General features: G+C 40.8%; 1 protein-coding gene across 1 annotated transcript in view; it reads left to right on the forward strand.

Annotated features, from left to right (window-relative positions):
* The window catches only part of LOC119176965 (MAM and LDL-receptor class A domain-containing protein 2), a 217,568-nt gene that overhangs the window by 48,880 nt on the left and 151,120 nt on the right, over window positions 1-17,568 (forward strand). Inside the window, exons 14-20 of the mRNA XM_075878325.1 lie at window positions 1,719-1,815; window positions 3,114-3,272; window positions 5,382-5,567; window positions 9,475-9,573; window positions 10,545-10,696; window positions 14,058-14,139; window positions 16,139-16,267. Coding sequence (XP_075734440.1) covers window positions 1,719-1,815; window positions 3,114-3,272; window positions 5,382-5,567; window positions 9,475-9,573; window positions 10,545-10,696; window positions 14,058-14,139; window positions 16,139-16,267 — 904 coding nt within the window. The remainder of the gene's footprint in view (window positions 1-1,718; window positions 1,816-3,113; window positions 3,273-5,381; window positions 5,568-9,474; window positions 9,574-10,544; window positions 10,697-14,057; window positions 14,140-16,138; window positions 16,268-17,568) is intronic.

The raw sequence follows: 17,568 nt of genomic DNA on the forward strand, positions 1-17,568 counted from the left end.
ATTTACTAATTTACCAAACTGTGTTTTCTAACCATATGATGCTGCTGATTTTGTGTTGCATTTTGATTGTGAGAATTTTCATCATATAATAATTTTGTTGCCATATATATAGAAATTCAGTGCTGACGAGCTAACTTAAAACACTAAACAATGAAACAATTCTCGTTAATGACTAGCGAAATTGCTTGAATATGCTGAGATTCGTACAACAGTTCTGACGGAATGAAGCTACTGCGTATAAAATATGTGATATAAAGAAACTGGCCTAACCAATAACCTAAACGTTCACAAAATTTGTAAAAAATAAAACACAAGTCCATCTTGCCTGGCAATGAGTGAATTTTTTTATAAAATTCTTCCTCCCCCATACAAATCCTATAATATACAGTTCAAAAGAAAGCTGCCCGTTTCATTTTTTGCAGGTACGACCGCTATTTCTCATGCACTGTCATTAGTATTACAGGAGCTAAAGCTAGAACCTCTTTCGTTACGTCGTGACATAGAATCATTAACATTTTTGCAGAAAATAATGAACCATTCGTATCGCATTTCAAACACAGCTTTATTTTGTCATTTGCTCAGCCTTCTTCTACCCGTAACTTCCACGAGCTCAATTTTGCTGCGTTTTTTTGTGCGCACAGATACATTCAAGTATAGTTTCTTTCCACGAATAATAGAAATATGGAATTCCTTACCTGGTCACATTTAATCACTCCCAACGAATGACTGTGTTACTATTCTTGTCGAAAATGATTATGTAACAAAAGCTTAATTTCTTTATTGGTATAAATGTGTTTTATTGTTATTTTGTTGTTACTTCTTACGTATCTTTTCTTTTGCCGATTTTTCGCACTGTTACCCCACTCTGCAATAGCCCTTCTACATAGCTGCATTATGTAAAATAAATAAATAAATAAATAAATAAATACCTAAAGAAGTAAATAAATAAATAAACACCGTCTCAAGCAAACATAAAAAATCGCAACTAAAGAGATTAAAGAGACAAAAAATGAAGGCCAAAATACTGGCCAGCAAGTCAAGTATAAAGGGTACACGAAAAATAAATATCGCTTACTCGAAAGAACCTGCTGTTGCCTGTAACGGGCTTAACTTTGTTCAAAGCACATTTTTTGACTAGGCTGTGCTCGTTAAAAGCAAATACGGAAGCACGAAAACTGCTCTTATCCAACGTTTGCAATAAGATTGAGGGTACACGTAATGCGCAAAGTACATCTTTATTTACTTCAGCTTCGGCACATGGAGTACTTCTACTCGACAGGCTTTTTTTTTTTCGCAAGTAAGCAATACAATGGTAACTGGCAGCATCTAACGTTTAGTCTTCGGGCCGCACAATACGATGCGAGATTTTCTATTCTGTGATACACAGGAGAAAGTACTCCTCTTAGCTCATGCTTTAAATATGAATTTGCGAAAAAAAAAAAAAACAACGCAGCCATACCGAAAATAAGGAGAAAGAAAGAGCCAAAAAGTACATGTGTACCGAGGACTGCAGAAACGGGCTTCTCCACGCACAACTTCTCACTGAGTAGAAGTTAGGTTTGCGACAAGTTTCTTTAAGTTCGGCACTCAAGCATGCGTGCACACTTCTTTCCATGTCGGTAGAGTACAATGCATCTACTCTGCGTACTAAAAGAGTCTCACTCTTTTTTATTTCTTCTGTGTCACCATTTAGTTGTTTTTCTTTCATTTTCGACTAGGTGTCGATAGAAGGCAGCATTGAAGGGCGGAGAAACACCGCAGGCTACATAGCGATAGATGACGTCACGTTTCTTGACAGCTGTCATGCTGCTTCAGGTATGCCTTATATTACCACTGACTGTACCTACCTATAGAACCTCTGTCTCACTGTGTGGTTTGACTTTTTGCAGTGATGCCATCTGCTCTAAATGTTCGCGTCTATCGCGCTGCTTTTCTCAGTACTAAAGGTTGGGGCAACTTCACGACAGAGCTCACATTGCTTCAGTATCGAATGAGTTTGTAAGGAACCCTAGTAAATCAGATGTAAAACTTTTAGTGGGAAAGAAACATCAACCTGAATATTCATAACCATTTTTTTTGCGTTTGTTTACTTGCAAAAGTTTGCGGGCACATAACAAGTAGCCAGGTAGAATTTATGGAGAGAAATGGGCAGTAGCTAACTGCGGAAAATGTAATCATGGTGATGAACGTAATTTTTTTTGGGGGGGGGGGGTAAACAAGACACCAACGTTGAAATAGTAGACATTTTTTCAGCAAGTTTTTACGCGTGCAGAATGAGTGGAAGCGTTTTTCGTAGTGAGCACTGCAATAATGGTCAAGAGTAAATACTGCGTACACACAAGTAAGAACTGAGATACATTGAGGTGATACGGCATGAAGGTTAACAGTGGTAGTGCTCGGTATGTTACCCTACACACGACGAAGAGAACAATGAACGCAAAACAGAGAATATGAGCGCATTATCAGAGAAATATTCACTCATGTATATGCTAGTGTTCGTAACGTTCAGTTGTCTGAATAAGGACCTTGAAATGCATCTCAAAAATGTTACAATATGGCATAACGAGCTACGAAAAAACGTCTGATAGACAGGAAAGCCTGCATGTGGGGCTTTTGGTTAATTTATAGTCTCTGACTGAAATTTGTGTGGTAAAAAATATGCAAGCACCAAAGTGTTTCTATGTGTGCCAAAGTTCTTCAGACAATATCCAAATATATTCACTTACATCCCATTACAGCACCTCATCTATGGAGGTGAGGCTAGCGTGAAAAATATGACATTAAAAGGATGGACAAAAACAAAGACTTGATTTGTATAGGGTATAGTCACATTCACAGGATGGGCGCTGGGAATTCTTTTCCAAAAGTCAAAACGAGATAAAAGCCAATTAGGCCATCAGGGGACACGCTGTTAGCGTATCTGCTTGACAGCGTAGTGTTGAATGATGTCACTTTTGTGAAAGATTATTTATTGAGAAACCATCAATTTTTTATTCTGTCCCTAATTACCACTATAGGATGAATTTTATTACGTTTACAAATGAATACAAATAAGTTATTCATAGAACAGTTTTGACCACGTGTTATACCTGAGCACTGCATGACTGCCTCAGGTCTGCTGCCGAAGAGTTCACCTGAAACCACCTCTTCTGCACCATCAAATTGCTCACCTACCGAGTTCAGCTGCCTATCCGTCACCCACTGCATACCGGCAGGCCAACAATGTGACTTCCTCAGACAGTGTCCAGACGGTTCGGACGAAAGCCACTGCGGTCAGTCATTGCCACAACTTTACACATTTCACATACTAGTGACCTTGGTTTGCGCGCAATTGGTTGGAAAGCGATAATAAATCGGTTTTGCCATTTGTAAAAACACTAGATCATCATAACGAAAATGCTTGGAGCGGTTACGACGAACTTCTCAGCTACAGGCAGTTTGAGTTATCAGATACAGGTTGCGAATCATAACCGAGTGTTAAACCGTGCAATCAGTAGGGCAATCCGTTCGAATATCCCTGCCTTTGGTAGGTGATTTTCCATTAAGTAACTGTTAACCCGCGTTACACCAAACAAAAAAAAACTAAGCATATTTTTAGTTTGGTAATTTATGTGTTCTCTAACTGCAACAATCTGTATAATGACTCAAACAAAGAATTGAGGTACATATATAACGCACATATTTGTGTATATGTAAAGATAAGTTAAAACAAAGTGGTTATTTAAATTTTTTGAAGTATGGGAAATCAGTTCTCCGGCATCACGTAATGTGGCGACAAGGTTATGAAATAGAAATTACAATTTGGCTTGCAAAATTCTACATAATTAAACATCTATGAGAGCTAGGAGCACTGTTATACATTGATTACGTTCATGCGCCTCTATTTCAGAGGTCCTATATAGGCTATCTTGATGGGCACAAACATAAAAAAAAAACATCCACAACCCTTGAGAACACTGTCAGATGCCCATTCTGAAATGGCATATGGCTATTGCTTGCTGTGATCAACCAAGAGTGAGCACACACGTCATTGAAAACGAGTCTTTTTTTCTACACACATGTCACGTGTGAAGTTGCCAATTCATGAAGAAAAACCAGTACATCAAAGAATCTGCTAAATTTAACGGGCTGTTATATTAGGAGTATAATGTGCTTTAGTCAAACAGAATTTGATTATAACCGCGTAGAATGAAGACGGGCTACATCAGCGCATCAGCGCTACACCACGTCAGCGATCATTATACTGCGTTCACAATATGGTCATTTCTGGGCACGTGACATTGGTATTCATTACATAGACGTGAGAAAAATGATGATGAACGCCAAACATACTGCAAGATGTAAGACGTGCCTTTTGTCTAAACAAATAAAAAAAGCGGGGCGGGGGGGGGGGGGAGACCAACGGTAGGTCATAGCTGCTCACAAATCACCGTAAAATTTACCAATGTTAAGAGTTCATTTATAAATATACACGCCGATGTATACTTGTATTTTCAACACGAGCAATCTATATATTAACACACAGAGGCACATTTTTTCCTATTTATCTAATCTTCATAAACCCGTTCTTTAGAAATGGAATATCAGATATTCAGCTAATTTTCAAGCTTTTGATTGATTTGTGGGGTTTAACGTCCCAAAACCACCATATGATTATGAGAGACGCCGTAGTGGAGGGCTCCGGAAATTTCGACCACCTGGGGTTCTTAAACGTGCACCCAAATCTGAGCACACGGGCCTCGACATTTCCGCCTCCATCGGAAATGCAGCCGCCGCAGCCGGGATTTGAACCCGCGACCTGTGGGTCAGCAGCCGAGTACCTTAGCCACTAGACCACCGCGGCGGGGCAATTTTCAAGCTTTATAGTGCATATGCTATCACAAACGTTGTTCAAGAAAAGGCCATAGAATAGTGCGGACACATTGGCTTAATATGTACAGAATTTCGCACATGAGTGAATAATCTTTTTGAATGAATAGTGACGGAGTAACGAATGGTGCAACAAGAAAAATCACGCGTATATAGCGGGTGGTATTGGAGTTGGTAACAACATAAGCACTGATATAGCACTGTGGCCAAGTATACCGCCTGCATCAAACGCAGAAGTTCTGCATTTCCGATGGAGGCGGAAATGTTGTAGGCCCGTGTGCTCAGATATGTGTGCACGTTAAAGAACCCCAGGTGGTCGAAATTTCCGGAGCCCTCCACTACATCGTCTCTCATAATCATATGGTGGTTTTGGGACGTTAAACCCCACATATCAATCAATCAAACGCAGAAGTTGGTGACAACTAAACGCCTGATTTATTATTGCTAAACTTGTGAACACTTTACATAAACCAAATAATTTTGCATTCAACTCGTTCTTTTCACCCACGCAGGCGCCTGTGATTTTTCGGTGGACATGTGTGGTCTAGAGGCCGCACGCGCACAGAGCCAGCCCCGTTGGACACGTTTATCCACCGTTCTGGTTTCACACAATGAAGCACGCTTTCCCTCCTTCCCTCGAGAAGACAGCAGCCATGACGAGCGCGGATTCTACGCTGCCTTCCTCAGGACAGATGCCGGTGAGAAGTTTCGCCATGGCAGTCGTAACGAAAGCGGTGTACAAGTATTGAGCGTGAATGTATTCGCCGATATAAGTTTTCTCATAATACAGTCTGTCGTATCAATACATGTCTCTCCATATTTTTATTAGATGGAATGCAAAGTGTAAAACGAGATGAACAAAATATCTTTCTGCATGTCGCATGACTGACAATCACTTAATACGGAAGGCGGCAAATTCGAGAAAAAGCGTGTTCTCGCTGGCTATGTTCTTGAACACGGACCAGCATGAGAACTTGCGCAATAATCTCTGATTCGATAACAATAATAATGCCCTGGTTAACGAATATCGTCGGGTGCTTTGTTGTAATTGTGTACAATTCAAAAAGGTGATTTATAGGCAGTCTAGCTGTAGACAATGCTGCCTGCCAAATTTCACCTTAGAAATGCAATTAGTTACCTGAAAAAACACTCGTCAACAACAACGCAATTTTTGATACTGAAACTAGAAAAAAACGACGCCATTGCAGCTGACCGTAAGTGAGATAGACAGCAGCTCGACAGACCGACCAATGCAGACGAATTGACTGCTATGCGTACCAAGGTATTCGCTTCGCGGCCACGCCGCAGAAATTTCTCTGTGAACAATAACGAAAAAACAAAACAATAGACACTTTTAATTCGACGTACGTAACGAGCCTACGTTCGCAGCACGATACGTTGCGTACGCTGCATGCGAAGCGCTCAAAGACACTTTTAGTTAACCGTATTGACCATACCGAAATAGGTTTGGTTCAACTAGACGTATGTTATTAGCATTAAAACAGCTTTTGAATACTTTCTAGCGCACTCGTGTGGTAGCGGCCGTCATAATGGCCACAAGCATTCAAGACAAGGCGAAGCACTTTGGATCCATGGTTTACAACGGTTTGTTCAGTTACGCGAGGTTTTCCGTGTCCGGATGTCTAAATGGATCGCTGGATTAAAATTCTGCTATTAGCGCAACATCGTCCCTGAAGTAGAATATACTCGATTTGGGCCGGTCCTTGTTGCTCTCTGCATTCGACGCCATCGCTGCCATTTCGCTATCTGGTTGTTATTTCAATCGAGATATCGGTACTGCACATGCGCACTTCTCTCCAGTAGCTAGGCTGCGTACGTAGCCCCGTTACGTACGCCCAACTAAAAGTGTCTGTTGTAATCATGCAACGTGAAAAAAAAAACATCATCGCAAAAGCTCGTTAAAGCACGTATCTAAATAACGGCTGCCCGCTTCGCGCCTACTGCCTTCTCCTGCTGTTTTTGTAAAGTCGCTAGTTCACACACAAAAAAAAAAATGATGTCGCTCGCTTACGCTTTACGTATTCTCGCTTCGTTGATAGAGTACGGATGAAAAGACAGCGTTGTTATCAATAGCAATGCTCGGTTTCATACACTCCCATCTCTTCCAAAAGTATCCCTGCATTTGTAAACACTTGTCTGGCTGCACTCAAAAATTTATATGAAAGCTCTTATAGCACAATTCATTTTCCTATAATGCTTTTAAGGGCTAAATTTCTTTGAATTGAGCACGATAACACTTTTGCCAAGCTTCGCTGTGTTGTCTACTTGCAACCAGACGCGCGCCGATCAGCTTTTAAAGCTTTAATTACACGATCATAGATGGCGAAACTAGTCTAGCATTTCGTGGGTTGTTTGATCGGTTTTGTCTTTGGAGTAAACATACGCTTTAATTTAGCGAAAAGGCATTCCACGCTATAATAAAGCTGTTTAATACGAACACATGTCATCGCCGGCACTTCTTGAAACTCCAATTGGGGCTTCCCGTTGTTGTGTTTGCAGGATTTGACGGAATTTTGAAGGCGCTATGTCAGTTTTCAACATTCTTTCCAGTTTCAACAGTATCTGGACGGAGAGACACTGGTCTTGTTTATATTCGTCATCTTTGAAGTGTGCCACGTAAAGCACCGCGCTCTGATACATTGCATTCTTTTCGCCTCACTCTGATAACCCGCAGCTTTCGGAGCTTCAAGTTTTTGCAAAAGCATGAAAGCTGATCTCAACCATAACATGCGTTCCAGCAGTCTACGTCGCCACATTTTCTACTACAAAATAGTTAAATCCTCTGAAATATTGACTCGTAGAGACGCGTCACGCAGGAAACGAGCGGATGCGGCTGCAGGTAGGTCTGCTCACGAGTCGTGGTGAGCTGTAATTGAAGTCATTTCTGTTTGTGTCCGTTCTGCCCAGGCACACCGCTACATACCGCGTCGTCTACTAGCTGACAATTAGAGCACTTATTATAAATAAAATATGTGAGTGCAAGTTTTCTTCACTCTCATTAGCATTGTTTACCCAACGTATACTACGCTTTCTGAGCTAACTATGCCCAGGTAAAATTTCATTGCAGTTGGCCTCTAACTAAAACTATGGGCTAATTTGAGTAAATTCATATCACAAAAAGTGCACGACTTGCACGTGGCTGCAACTTGGCAGTTGTAACGTGTATCCTGAATTCATTTATGAAAACAATAATGAGAGAAAAACAAATGTATAAAGATAGTGTGGTCGATTATCACAAATAATGGGATCTCCACCGTCGTTGTTGGGCTGGTAAAGGGCACTTTGTCTCTTGCCACAACAGTGGCACTTCGTCTCTCGTCACTTCAACCTTATAAACTGAAACATCCATGCGAAAACTGGTATACGCATGAGCAGCAAATTTGATGCTCCTGTCTTACCACCTCAATGAGCAGCTACAATAGAGGTATAACTGCGAAGGTGGCAATACCAAGTAAGGAAGCACAGATGAAATAAAAAGGTTTCATCAAAGCCACAGTGTCAGAGTGCTATTGACTTTTTCTTTTATGACAACGATCAGTCGGTCGGTCTTCGCCGTCGCTCGTAGTCGGTCGGTACTATTTCTCTAAAGGTGTTGTGGACACCCAGCGCCAAGAGTTATTGTACTGATGGTTTATGGGAGATGAAGTACTTTTTTATGCTCTTGCAGATTAATGATTCTAATCTGGCTTTCTTCTTTCTGCTCCACTTGTTGGCCTTTGCAATGTAGTTGATGTTGCTCATTAGGAACGCATGAAATAGTCTCCGAAGGTTCTCCGCGGATACCCCCCCCGCCCTCCCTTGTTTGTTGGCCGCTCTTGTGAATAATTTTGTCGTCGGATCGGCTTTGGCTGCGATGCGTTCTAAAGTGCAGGCATTACAGCCATCTTCCTTGCGGAACATACCGAGGAATTTAACTTTTTTTTACGATTGAGATAATGGAGCCTTTCGCTGTGGTTATTGAGATATCTGGAAAACTTCCTTTTTTGCACCGATTGTGGGCCTTACAGTAAAGGAGCAGTTCTGATTTGTTAGCCGACAAGCAGAGTCCTGCCTTGTGAAGAAAACCTGGAAGAACCCTGATCGCTGTTTGTAATCTCTCTTCGATCTGCCCATCACTACCTCTCTCGTACCAGACGGTGATGTCGGAGGTGTTGAAGGCGGGACCAAGACATTCAATCTCGGTCAGATTGTGGGAGAGTGCTCTCTGAGATAAGTTATAAACTGAAACAGCCATGCGAAAACTGGTATAACACTGAGCAACCATTTCGATGCTCGTGCGTTAGCTTTTTAATGAGCAGCTACAATGCAGTTATAACTATACAGGTCGCAAGACTAAGTAAGGAAGCACGAATGAAATGGGAAGGTTTCATGAAAGCCTTGTCGGAGTGCTGTTGGCTTTTTCTTTTGTGATAACCATAAAATATTATATCCGATATTATATCCATACTCAAATGAACCTAGTCAGCCAAACTATATGGCTATTTACGCGTTTTGATGTGGACTTTGTAAGGGTTATGTATAATGCACAATGTGCTTGCTTCACTTCACGTATATATCATCACTAACAATTGCTTTGCGATGCAGTTGTTCCCAGGGGTCGCAACACTGCCTTGATGACTCCGCAGCTGGGTGCGATGGGCCACTCATGCAGACTTAGTTTCTACACCTTTCTACCTAAACAAAGTAAGTGTTACTTCAACGATGTGGATGCCAAAAAGTTTTTTCACACTCTTCCAACCCGTGCACATGCGCATCAATATTAATCGCAGCGCGCGCTTTACTTCAGAAATATTTGTTTAGCGATTCACTGCACAAAGAGCATTATGCGTATGGGTTTACATAAACATGCATTTGTTGAAAGTATGGTATTCCAGAAAGTAATTTATTTATATGTAACTTTTCTTGTTCTTCACTGGAACCAGAATATTTCAGTACATTTATTATCTCCGGTAGCACTGACGTCGTTAAACTATTACTATTAGTACAGTACAGGCCTGTAGTCCAATTTTCTTTCGAAGGATGGGGGGCACTTGCTTAAGACTTTGAAATCTGAGAGAAACATTATTGTTTTTCTGTAGGGCACCCCCCCCCCTTCGTCAGTTTTTTTAAGGGGGGATGCCTTCCTACGAGACTGGTACATTATATGTGCTGTCATGTCATCAGAAAACTATCCACGAATATTTGAAAGTATGAAAAACAATAATGAAAAAAAAACACTCTATAAAAATTTAAGATGAATTAATTCTTCTATATCCACGACAATGAGAGGAATTTCCTTTCAAGGGGATTTTCGCCCATGCGTAGTATACACTGAATCAGTGCTGAAGCACATAGCCTCGTTTCACGAGCCGACAATCGCATTGAGACAGTGAAGAAAAAATACGTATAGGGAAAATAAATACGTGAAATCAACACGTATCCCATTTTTATCGCGGTAGCTTAGTGGCTATTGCGGTGCATTGATGAATTGCACCGCTGAATCTTCAATTTGATACAGACCAATCGTGGTGGCTGGAATCTAAAGTAATAGAGACTAAATCAAGAATTCATGGTTTTTGAGCGTCTTTTGATTAGGCTACATCCTTATTTTGATTGGTTAAACAATGAAGTGACTTAACTTGTACCTGTTCCGCGCTCCCTTTCCAAATTTGCAGCGCACCTTTCTGTGGACGTTGTGGAAACACTGAGAGATAAAGACAATACAGAGACTGTCAGAAGAAGGGTGCTACGTGTTCGGGATGACTTGGACCAAGTTACTTGGAAGATGCAGGCAGTGAACGTCGGAAACCGACGTCCAGGTGCCAGAGTAAGCCAGTCAACTCGCTGTTCTTGCTTGTTTGCTGGTAGCGGGAGTCTGGTCTTTCTTTTAGCGTAAGCAATGACACCGCTGAGACTGGGTCAAACACCCTCAATGACACGGGTTCCATCAATTCTGTGTGTGATGGACAATCTAAATTCAACTTCCTCTTTTGTACTTCTTTCGTTAGTGCTTAAAGAACGAGAAAAGCAAATGAAATCATGCGTGCATTATGGCTGGTATTGAATGCTGTGTGAGAAAGGTACAAAGTAACGTGAGCCTCAGACGATAGGGCATAAGCACTGTTAACTCTTTCAGACCACACCTATAAAGAACTGTCTGTAAATAATTGAACACTCTACAACGTTACTTCAAGGCACTCAATTTTCTATTGCAACAAGAATAATACGATCATTATTGAATTTATAAGTGTTATAGCAACTCCTCCTAATTAGGTCGTAATTATATATCTATTTACCCAGAAGTCATGCATGCTTGCTTTGGGCATAAAGAGGATAAAATCTCAGGCTAGGAATATAGTGGAAATTTATGCTTGGTTATATCCATTTTGAGCAACAAAAATTATTTTCACATTGCTCGCAGGAAGTGGCACGTCACACGACTCGTCAAACATGGCAGTGCCTTCAGAAAAGTAATCATATATACCAACACACAGCAAAATCTGGTTATATGAAGACAAACTTAACATGCAGGAGGTTCAATTTATCTGAAGTACAATATATATTGCCATTTGTTACCCTCTGCCTAATAAAAACTGCAGAAATATGTGAAGTACGCACTTGTTTACATAGCGTCTCAAAGGGTTCAATAAAGTAACACAGGGAAACACGGGGACCTGTTTATATTATATAGTAAGCTGAAGTGCACCTGCACCTAGCGGAATTGAGTCGCCGTTAGCGTTACTACTTTCACCACTCCACTCCTCTATGTTTAGATATAGTAACAAGTTCAGACGGCATGTTGGTTTCCTCAGAGAAACTGCAGCTAAAGAAAGTCCCCACTATGTTTAGTCCAAGTTTAAAAGTATGACGACACACTGACGACGTGGTCAAATGATTGATCCTGACTGTTGACTGGAGTGAGTCAGACGATTCTTTGTGCTCTGATTATTTGCCTAATTACATGAATCAACTTTACAATCGAAATATTTAAGGTACGAAAATGGGCCAAGCATCCCAATGAGAAAGTTGTTCATCGGTTTGTAAAGCTTCAGGTTACACAGCTTCTAGCTTTATATCTGTTAATTTTTAGTGTTTTCCTACTAACTGCAAATTCCAACAAAATGCAAAAAATACCACGTGACAAGACCGCTCGCACGCCAGTGTACACGAAGATTCTAGTGCTTTTGAACATCCCACACACGAACGGCCGTAGAATTTGCCCGATTGTGCTGTCTCAACAGAGCCGCAACGATGATGGTGGCTTTGCAATGAACACGTTTCACTATCGGCGAAAAAACGATGATTGCTGTGACTGCTTACCACTGTCATGAACCGGTGCGAAGGAAGCGTATCGTTCGTATGTGGAACGTTAGGGAGCACCAGAGTCATGGTGCGCGTAAGCGCCCCAGTACGTTTGTCATGTGGTATTATTTTGCATTACGTGGGCATTTGTAGTTAGCAGGAAAACACTAATAATTACCAATATAAATATTGAAACTGTCTAATTGAACTTTTTTCAAACCGACCTACAACTTTCTCATTGAAAGTTATGACCCATCTTCGTTTCTTCAGAAGTTAGTCATTGAATAGGGTCTAAATAAACCATTGATCAGAACACAATACATAGTCTGACTCACTCCAGACAACGGCCAGGAACATGCATTTGGTGGCGTCGTAATTGCGTGTGTCGCCTATTTTTAAGATCTGGCTGAGGATAGCTAGGGCACCTTGTATATGTTTTAGACAACAGTTGCCTCCATAAATGTAATATTGTGTGAATTAACGAGACTAATGTATTTCGACCTTTTACATGCCATAATCATATAAATACAGAGGCTGCTGAGTCATTGTTCTTCCGTGGCGGCAATTCAAAGAAAGGCTCACAATATTTTCTTGTATTTTAAGTAACAACTTTCTCACGTTTATTCTCACTGTAAATTGTTAAATATATTGGGTAAACTACAAAACATCATTTTGTAAAACTCAGATGCATACTATACATTATTTTGAACAACGGTAAAATAATGCTCATATGTCTGAATGATGTCCCAATCATGAAACAAGTTCCTTGTTTGGTTGAACAAACTAAAAATGTGTAAAATCTGCAAGGTCAACGTGAAAAGCAGCACCGTGTCGTGAAGACTGTCGCTCATTGCGGCAGTTGGCGCAGTAGCATTTATTGATCCAGTCTCGACATTCATGTTGCAAAGCCTATGAACAAGAGCCTCAATGGTTAAAATAAAACTTTATTTCGAATTTTTGTACAGATATTGCTGCCAACAACGTGGATTGGGCAGAAAGCAATACGCCAGTGGCACGGGCATTTGATTGGTGTGAAGGCCTTGATACAAGGTCCAGGTTAAAGAGAATGAGAGAGCGAGACAAAAAGATGAGCTGCGGAAGTTCGATTAACAAAATTTGTTTCGTGTTTTGAAGTGGGTAAGATGGAAGGGCAAAAAAAAAAAAGATTTAAAAGTGTTCGTATCCACTGCCTAGAAGTACACCTTAAACCAAGTGGTTGGAAATTTAAGTCATACTTGAAATAGGACTAAAATTTTATCAGAATGGGGCATGCTTCACAGCTCATTGCACATATACTGTTGCCAATTATTTCTGGCACTCCTGCTGCACTGCAATATACCCTTTTTTTTGGAAGCAGAAACGCGTCCTAAATTTTCGTTAGGAGTCGTAAAAATGTTGTGTTTCAGTTACTTTCATTTGCAATATTAAATAAAAATATGTATGGTTTAGCACGCAATCAATTAAACTTAAATTGATGTATAGAAATATATAGTTTAGGAAAGCTCAATTTAAACCGGAGTGCTTCTCATAGATTAGTCCAACCTAAAATATTTCAAGCAGTTTGTTTTGAAAAAAAAATGCGCATTTTTTTAAAGATATGCTATGAAAGATTTTGAATCAATACATTGTTCTCCATTGAGACTGTACACCAAGCGCAAGTGATAATATAGATATATCGTTTTTAGAAAGAACATAAAAAAATGGGAGTAACCGACATAGTGTTGACCCAAATCCGTCGATAGCTGCCCGAGTCATTTATGTATAGCCGTCATTGTGATTCATATGCGTTTAATTTATGTATAAATGGACAGTTCTAATAACTCCGATTTAAGCAAATTGATTAGTATTTGATGCTGTTATTCATGGCGTAATATCTGCTGACGCAGTTCTACTTTTCTGCTGCTGAGAACGTCAGTATCGACGACATCGAGTACCACCACTGTCACCCTGAGGATACAACAGATGAAAGTGAGTGATCTCGTGCATTCTACTTTTGGGCATTTTTACATAAAAAGCCGTCGTTGCTTCTTCAGCGAGCTTTTGTATATGCTGATTGCTGTCGCGTTGGTGAATATATGAAAGAAAGGTTTAATTAGTATGCGTCATTAGATACATTTACAAATAGACAACTTCGATAATTATGTGTCAATAACTGGGCATGTATAAAATATCATGTGCCAGTAGGCAATTAGGGCTTCGAAGTGCTCAGCAGTGTTCAACAATCTACGAACATTCGCTGTGGAATATGTTCCGTGATCGGCTACATAGTTTAGAGAACATTCTTGGTTAGCAGGCATTCTGAATAAATTGGTTGATCTCACAAAATGGTCTTTCGTCTTTGGACAGAACTACAGGCATAAAATACGCAAGAATTGAACAAGTTAACATTTGAAACATGAAAACCTAGCGAGAGAGGTAAACAGTAGCAGAAGAAAACGCGAATTCAGCAACGCTGCAAGAATTGTCGTACTAGGTAGAAATGATAAAATGTGTCTCATCCGCAGCGCTTGCAAACGGTATTCTAAAACTCCATATTGACATGTGGTTTGTGATAGAGTACGGCATTACGGCAATAGTTTTGTGCTGCATACTACAGGCATACTGCACGTAAATCGCTGCTGTAAAGTGGAACAGCTGGAGTCGCACTTGAATAAACGAAGTAAGTATACTTACTCCTACACTTCACTGGGCTCGTAGATTTTCCTGCTGATTGCGATTATATCCTGAGGCGGCGGAGCTCAGCGTTTTTGTTTTCAGATTTGGTTGCACGTTAAAGAACCCCAGATGGTCAAAATTTCCGGAGCCTTCCACTACGGCGTCTCTCATAATGAAATAGTGGTTTTGGGACGTTAAACCCCACAAATCAATCAATTACTTAGGTGGCGAGACATTGTATATTGTAATGAAATACGCCTGCTTTGGACAGGCGGTAACTGTGAAGTCGAACCACGAGATTGAAATAACTAGAAGAATTAAGAATGGGGTGTAGCACATTCGGCAAGCGTTCTCAAATCATAAATGGTAGTCAGCCGCTATTTCTCCAGAGTGGTGTATAAACAGCTGAATCTGGCCGACACTTATTTTTACGTATACTTGGAGGCTCACAAATAGGGTTCAACTTGAAGTGAGGACGATGCCGCGAGCAATGGGAAAGAAAATGATGGGTGTAACCTTAAGAGACAGGAGAGTGAGTGAGGGAACACATGGGGGTTAAGGATATCATATATGACATTGTGTACAGTTGAAATCAAAAAGAAGAAGAGGACATGGACAAGGCGCGTAGCGCGTAGGCAGAATAATCATAACCACTGGTCGTTAAGGGTCACTAACTGGATTTTAAAAGAAGGCAAACGTGTGAGGGGAAGACAGAAAATTGGGTGGGTAGATGCCATTATGAAGTTTGCGGCTACACGTGGCAGCAGAAAGCACAGGGGCGGTTTCATCCACGAAACACGGGAGACGCCTTTGCCCTGCAGCGAGTGTAGTCAGGCTGCTGCTGGTGCTGGTGCGGCTGATGATGATGATGATGACGATGGTGATGGTTTTGTATCACATGACGTTAGTATACAAGACCAAGTGTTTCGATATTGCATTCTCATTATTACTAAAACAAAGCAGGGACAAAGCAACATGGTTATTATAAAGTTTATTAAAATATCCCATTTCACTACTTGCAAGTTTCTCTAAAAAACAAGGGCTTCTCGTTTCGCTCGAGCATATATTGAGGTTCCCGAAATAAGCGCATGTCCTGAAACAAAATGAATAAAATATTTTATATAGTTTTGCCATAAACATTTGTCTTTTAAAATATACTTTACATGCATTAGAATACACCTAGGAACGAAAGTGCTTGTAGTCTTCTTAGAGCAACTTGGCTGTTGCGCTGAGGCTACCTTGCGGAAGGCATAACATGTTTTCTAGCTATGTTGTGAATTTTCATAAGTGTGCCCTTGAATAATTTTTGCAGGTGTTAATTGTACTTTTGAAACGAAGAACGGGTGCGGCTGGTACCAAGAGAATATAGCAGACTCCGGTGAATGGGAGGTTCTTTCTGGCAAGCCTTTGTCTGCCATACCTGACCACACGACAGGACATGGTGAGAGTTTTCTTCTTTTTCTCGCAGCGGAAAAAAATACAGAGGATAAAAATCTTACACTTATTGGCTGTGTATTCACCATAAAAATATGGCCACATAACTGAAAAGGACGAAAAAGAAAAGAGGAGAGAAGAGCAATGAAAGTGCGAACTATTGACTGATTTATTAGAACATCGCACACAGGCTGATAGTTTCTTTTCTGCAGCGAAGCGCCAAAGAGCATGCCGTCGCGCATCGCATCAGCCTCTTACACTAAAAAAAAAAAAAACGACTTCACGCAGGGAAGAGAAAAAATATATGTGACACTGATACTGATATTAAAGGCTGTGAACAATTTTTGCGTGACCGTATTGTTGCTTTTGCCGAGATGTCCAGTCTTGTACAGCGAAGGTTAACACTCATGTGCCCGCCAATGCACAGGCAAATCCTCTGGATCATTACTTTTTGAAGATAGCTCGTGTTTCTTCTCACGCTCATTAACGCCACGTCTGGTATGGCCAACATATGTCATGCCGCAAGTAGCAGAAACATGCAACTACACCCGTAGTGCATTTTACATATGACTTGGGGTGTTCGTTTCTTAACAACTGCGTTTCTTGTGTCTGTCGCACAGTACGCATGTACACCACTGGCTCAGCTTGCGCGGTGCCGAGAACATGATGGGTACTATAGGCACTTTTTTTTTTGTTTCAGGTTGTGAGACATGTGGTGTAGAACCTCAATCAAGCCTTGTGGTTCTCTCCACTAGCTCACCCCTTTTTCTAGGTTTTGAATTCTCCATCTTTTGAAGGAGTGTCTCGGCATGGTCGTTGTGAGCGAACGGGGGAACCCAGGTGAAATGCTCGTTGCCGAGTCGAAATCAGTCGAAAGTTGCCGTTCTGGGTGTCCCCTTTTCTTTCCTTTTTCTCGCTGTTTAGCGTTAATTTCTCCTTTTTTATGATCAATACATACTCTGAACCAACCAGCCCAATAGAAAATATTTCGGAGTTACAGTTGGCTACATCAAGCAGGCGGATAGACTCCTCGCTTTGAATGTCACTTTCAGTATGTGGTGAGATACCGTGGCAATAATGTTGATTCGTTAAACTCTTGAATTCAGTCGGTGTTTCAGCCGCTTATATTTTATCAGGTCGAACAGGGTATAATTTTAGGAGTGGTACTCTTCAGGCAGTTCGTTACGCCAGGTATTTTGAACAGGAATTATCATCACCACGAAATTCTATGTGCTCGCTTTGTCCTTTTCAACTTCTGGCTTGCTCCCAGAAAACACGTACCGATTTGTCCTGTGTGGAGTGAAATAA

This window comes from Rhipicephalus microplus, chromosome X, assembly GCF_043290135.1.
Source record: "Rhipicephalus microplus isolate Deutch F79 chromosome X, USDA_Rmic, whole genome shotgun sequence".
Classification (NCBI taxonomy): domain Eukaryota; kingdom Metazoa; phylum Arthropoda; class Arachnida; order Ixodida; family Ixodidae; genus Rhipicephalus; species Rhipicephalus microplus.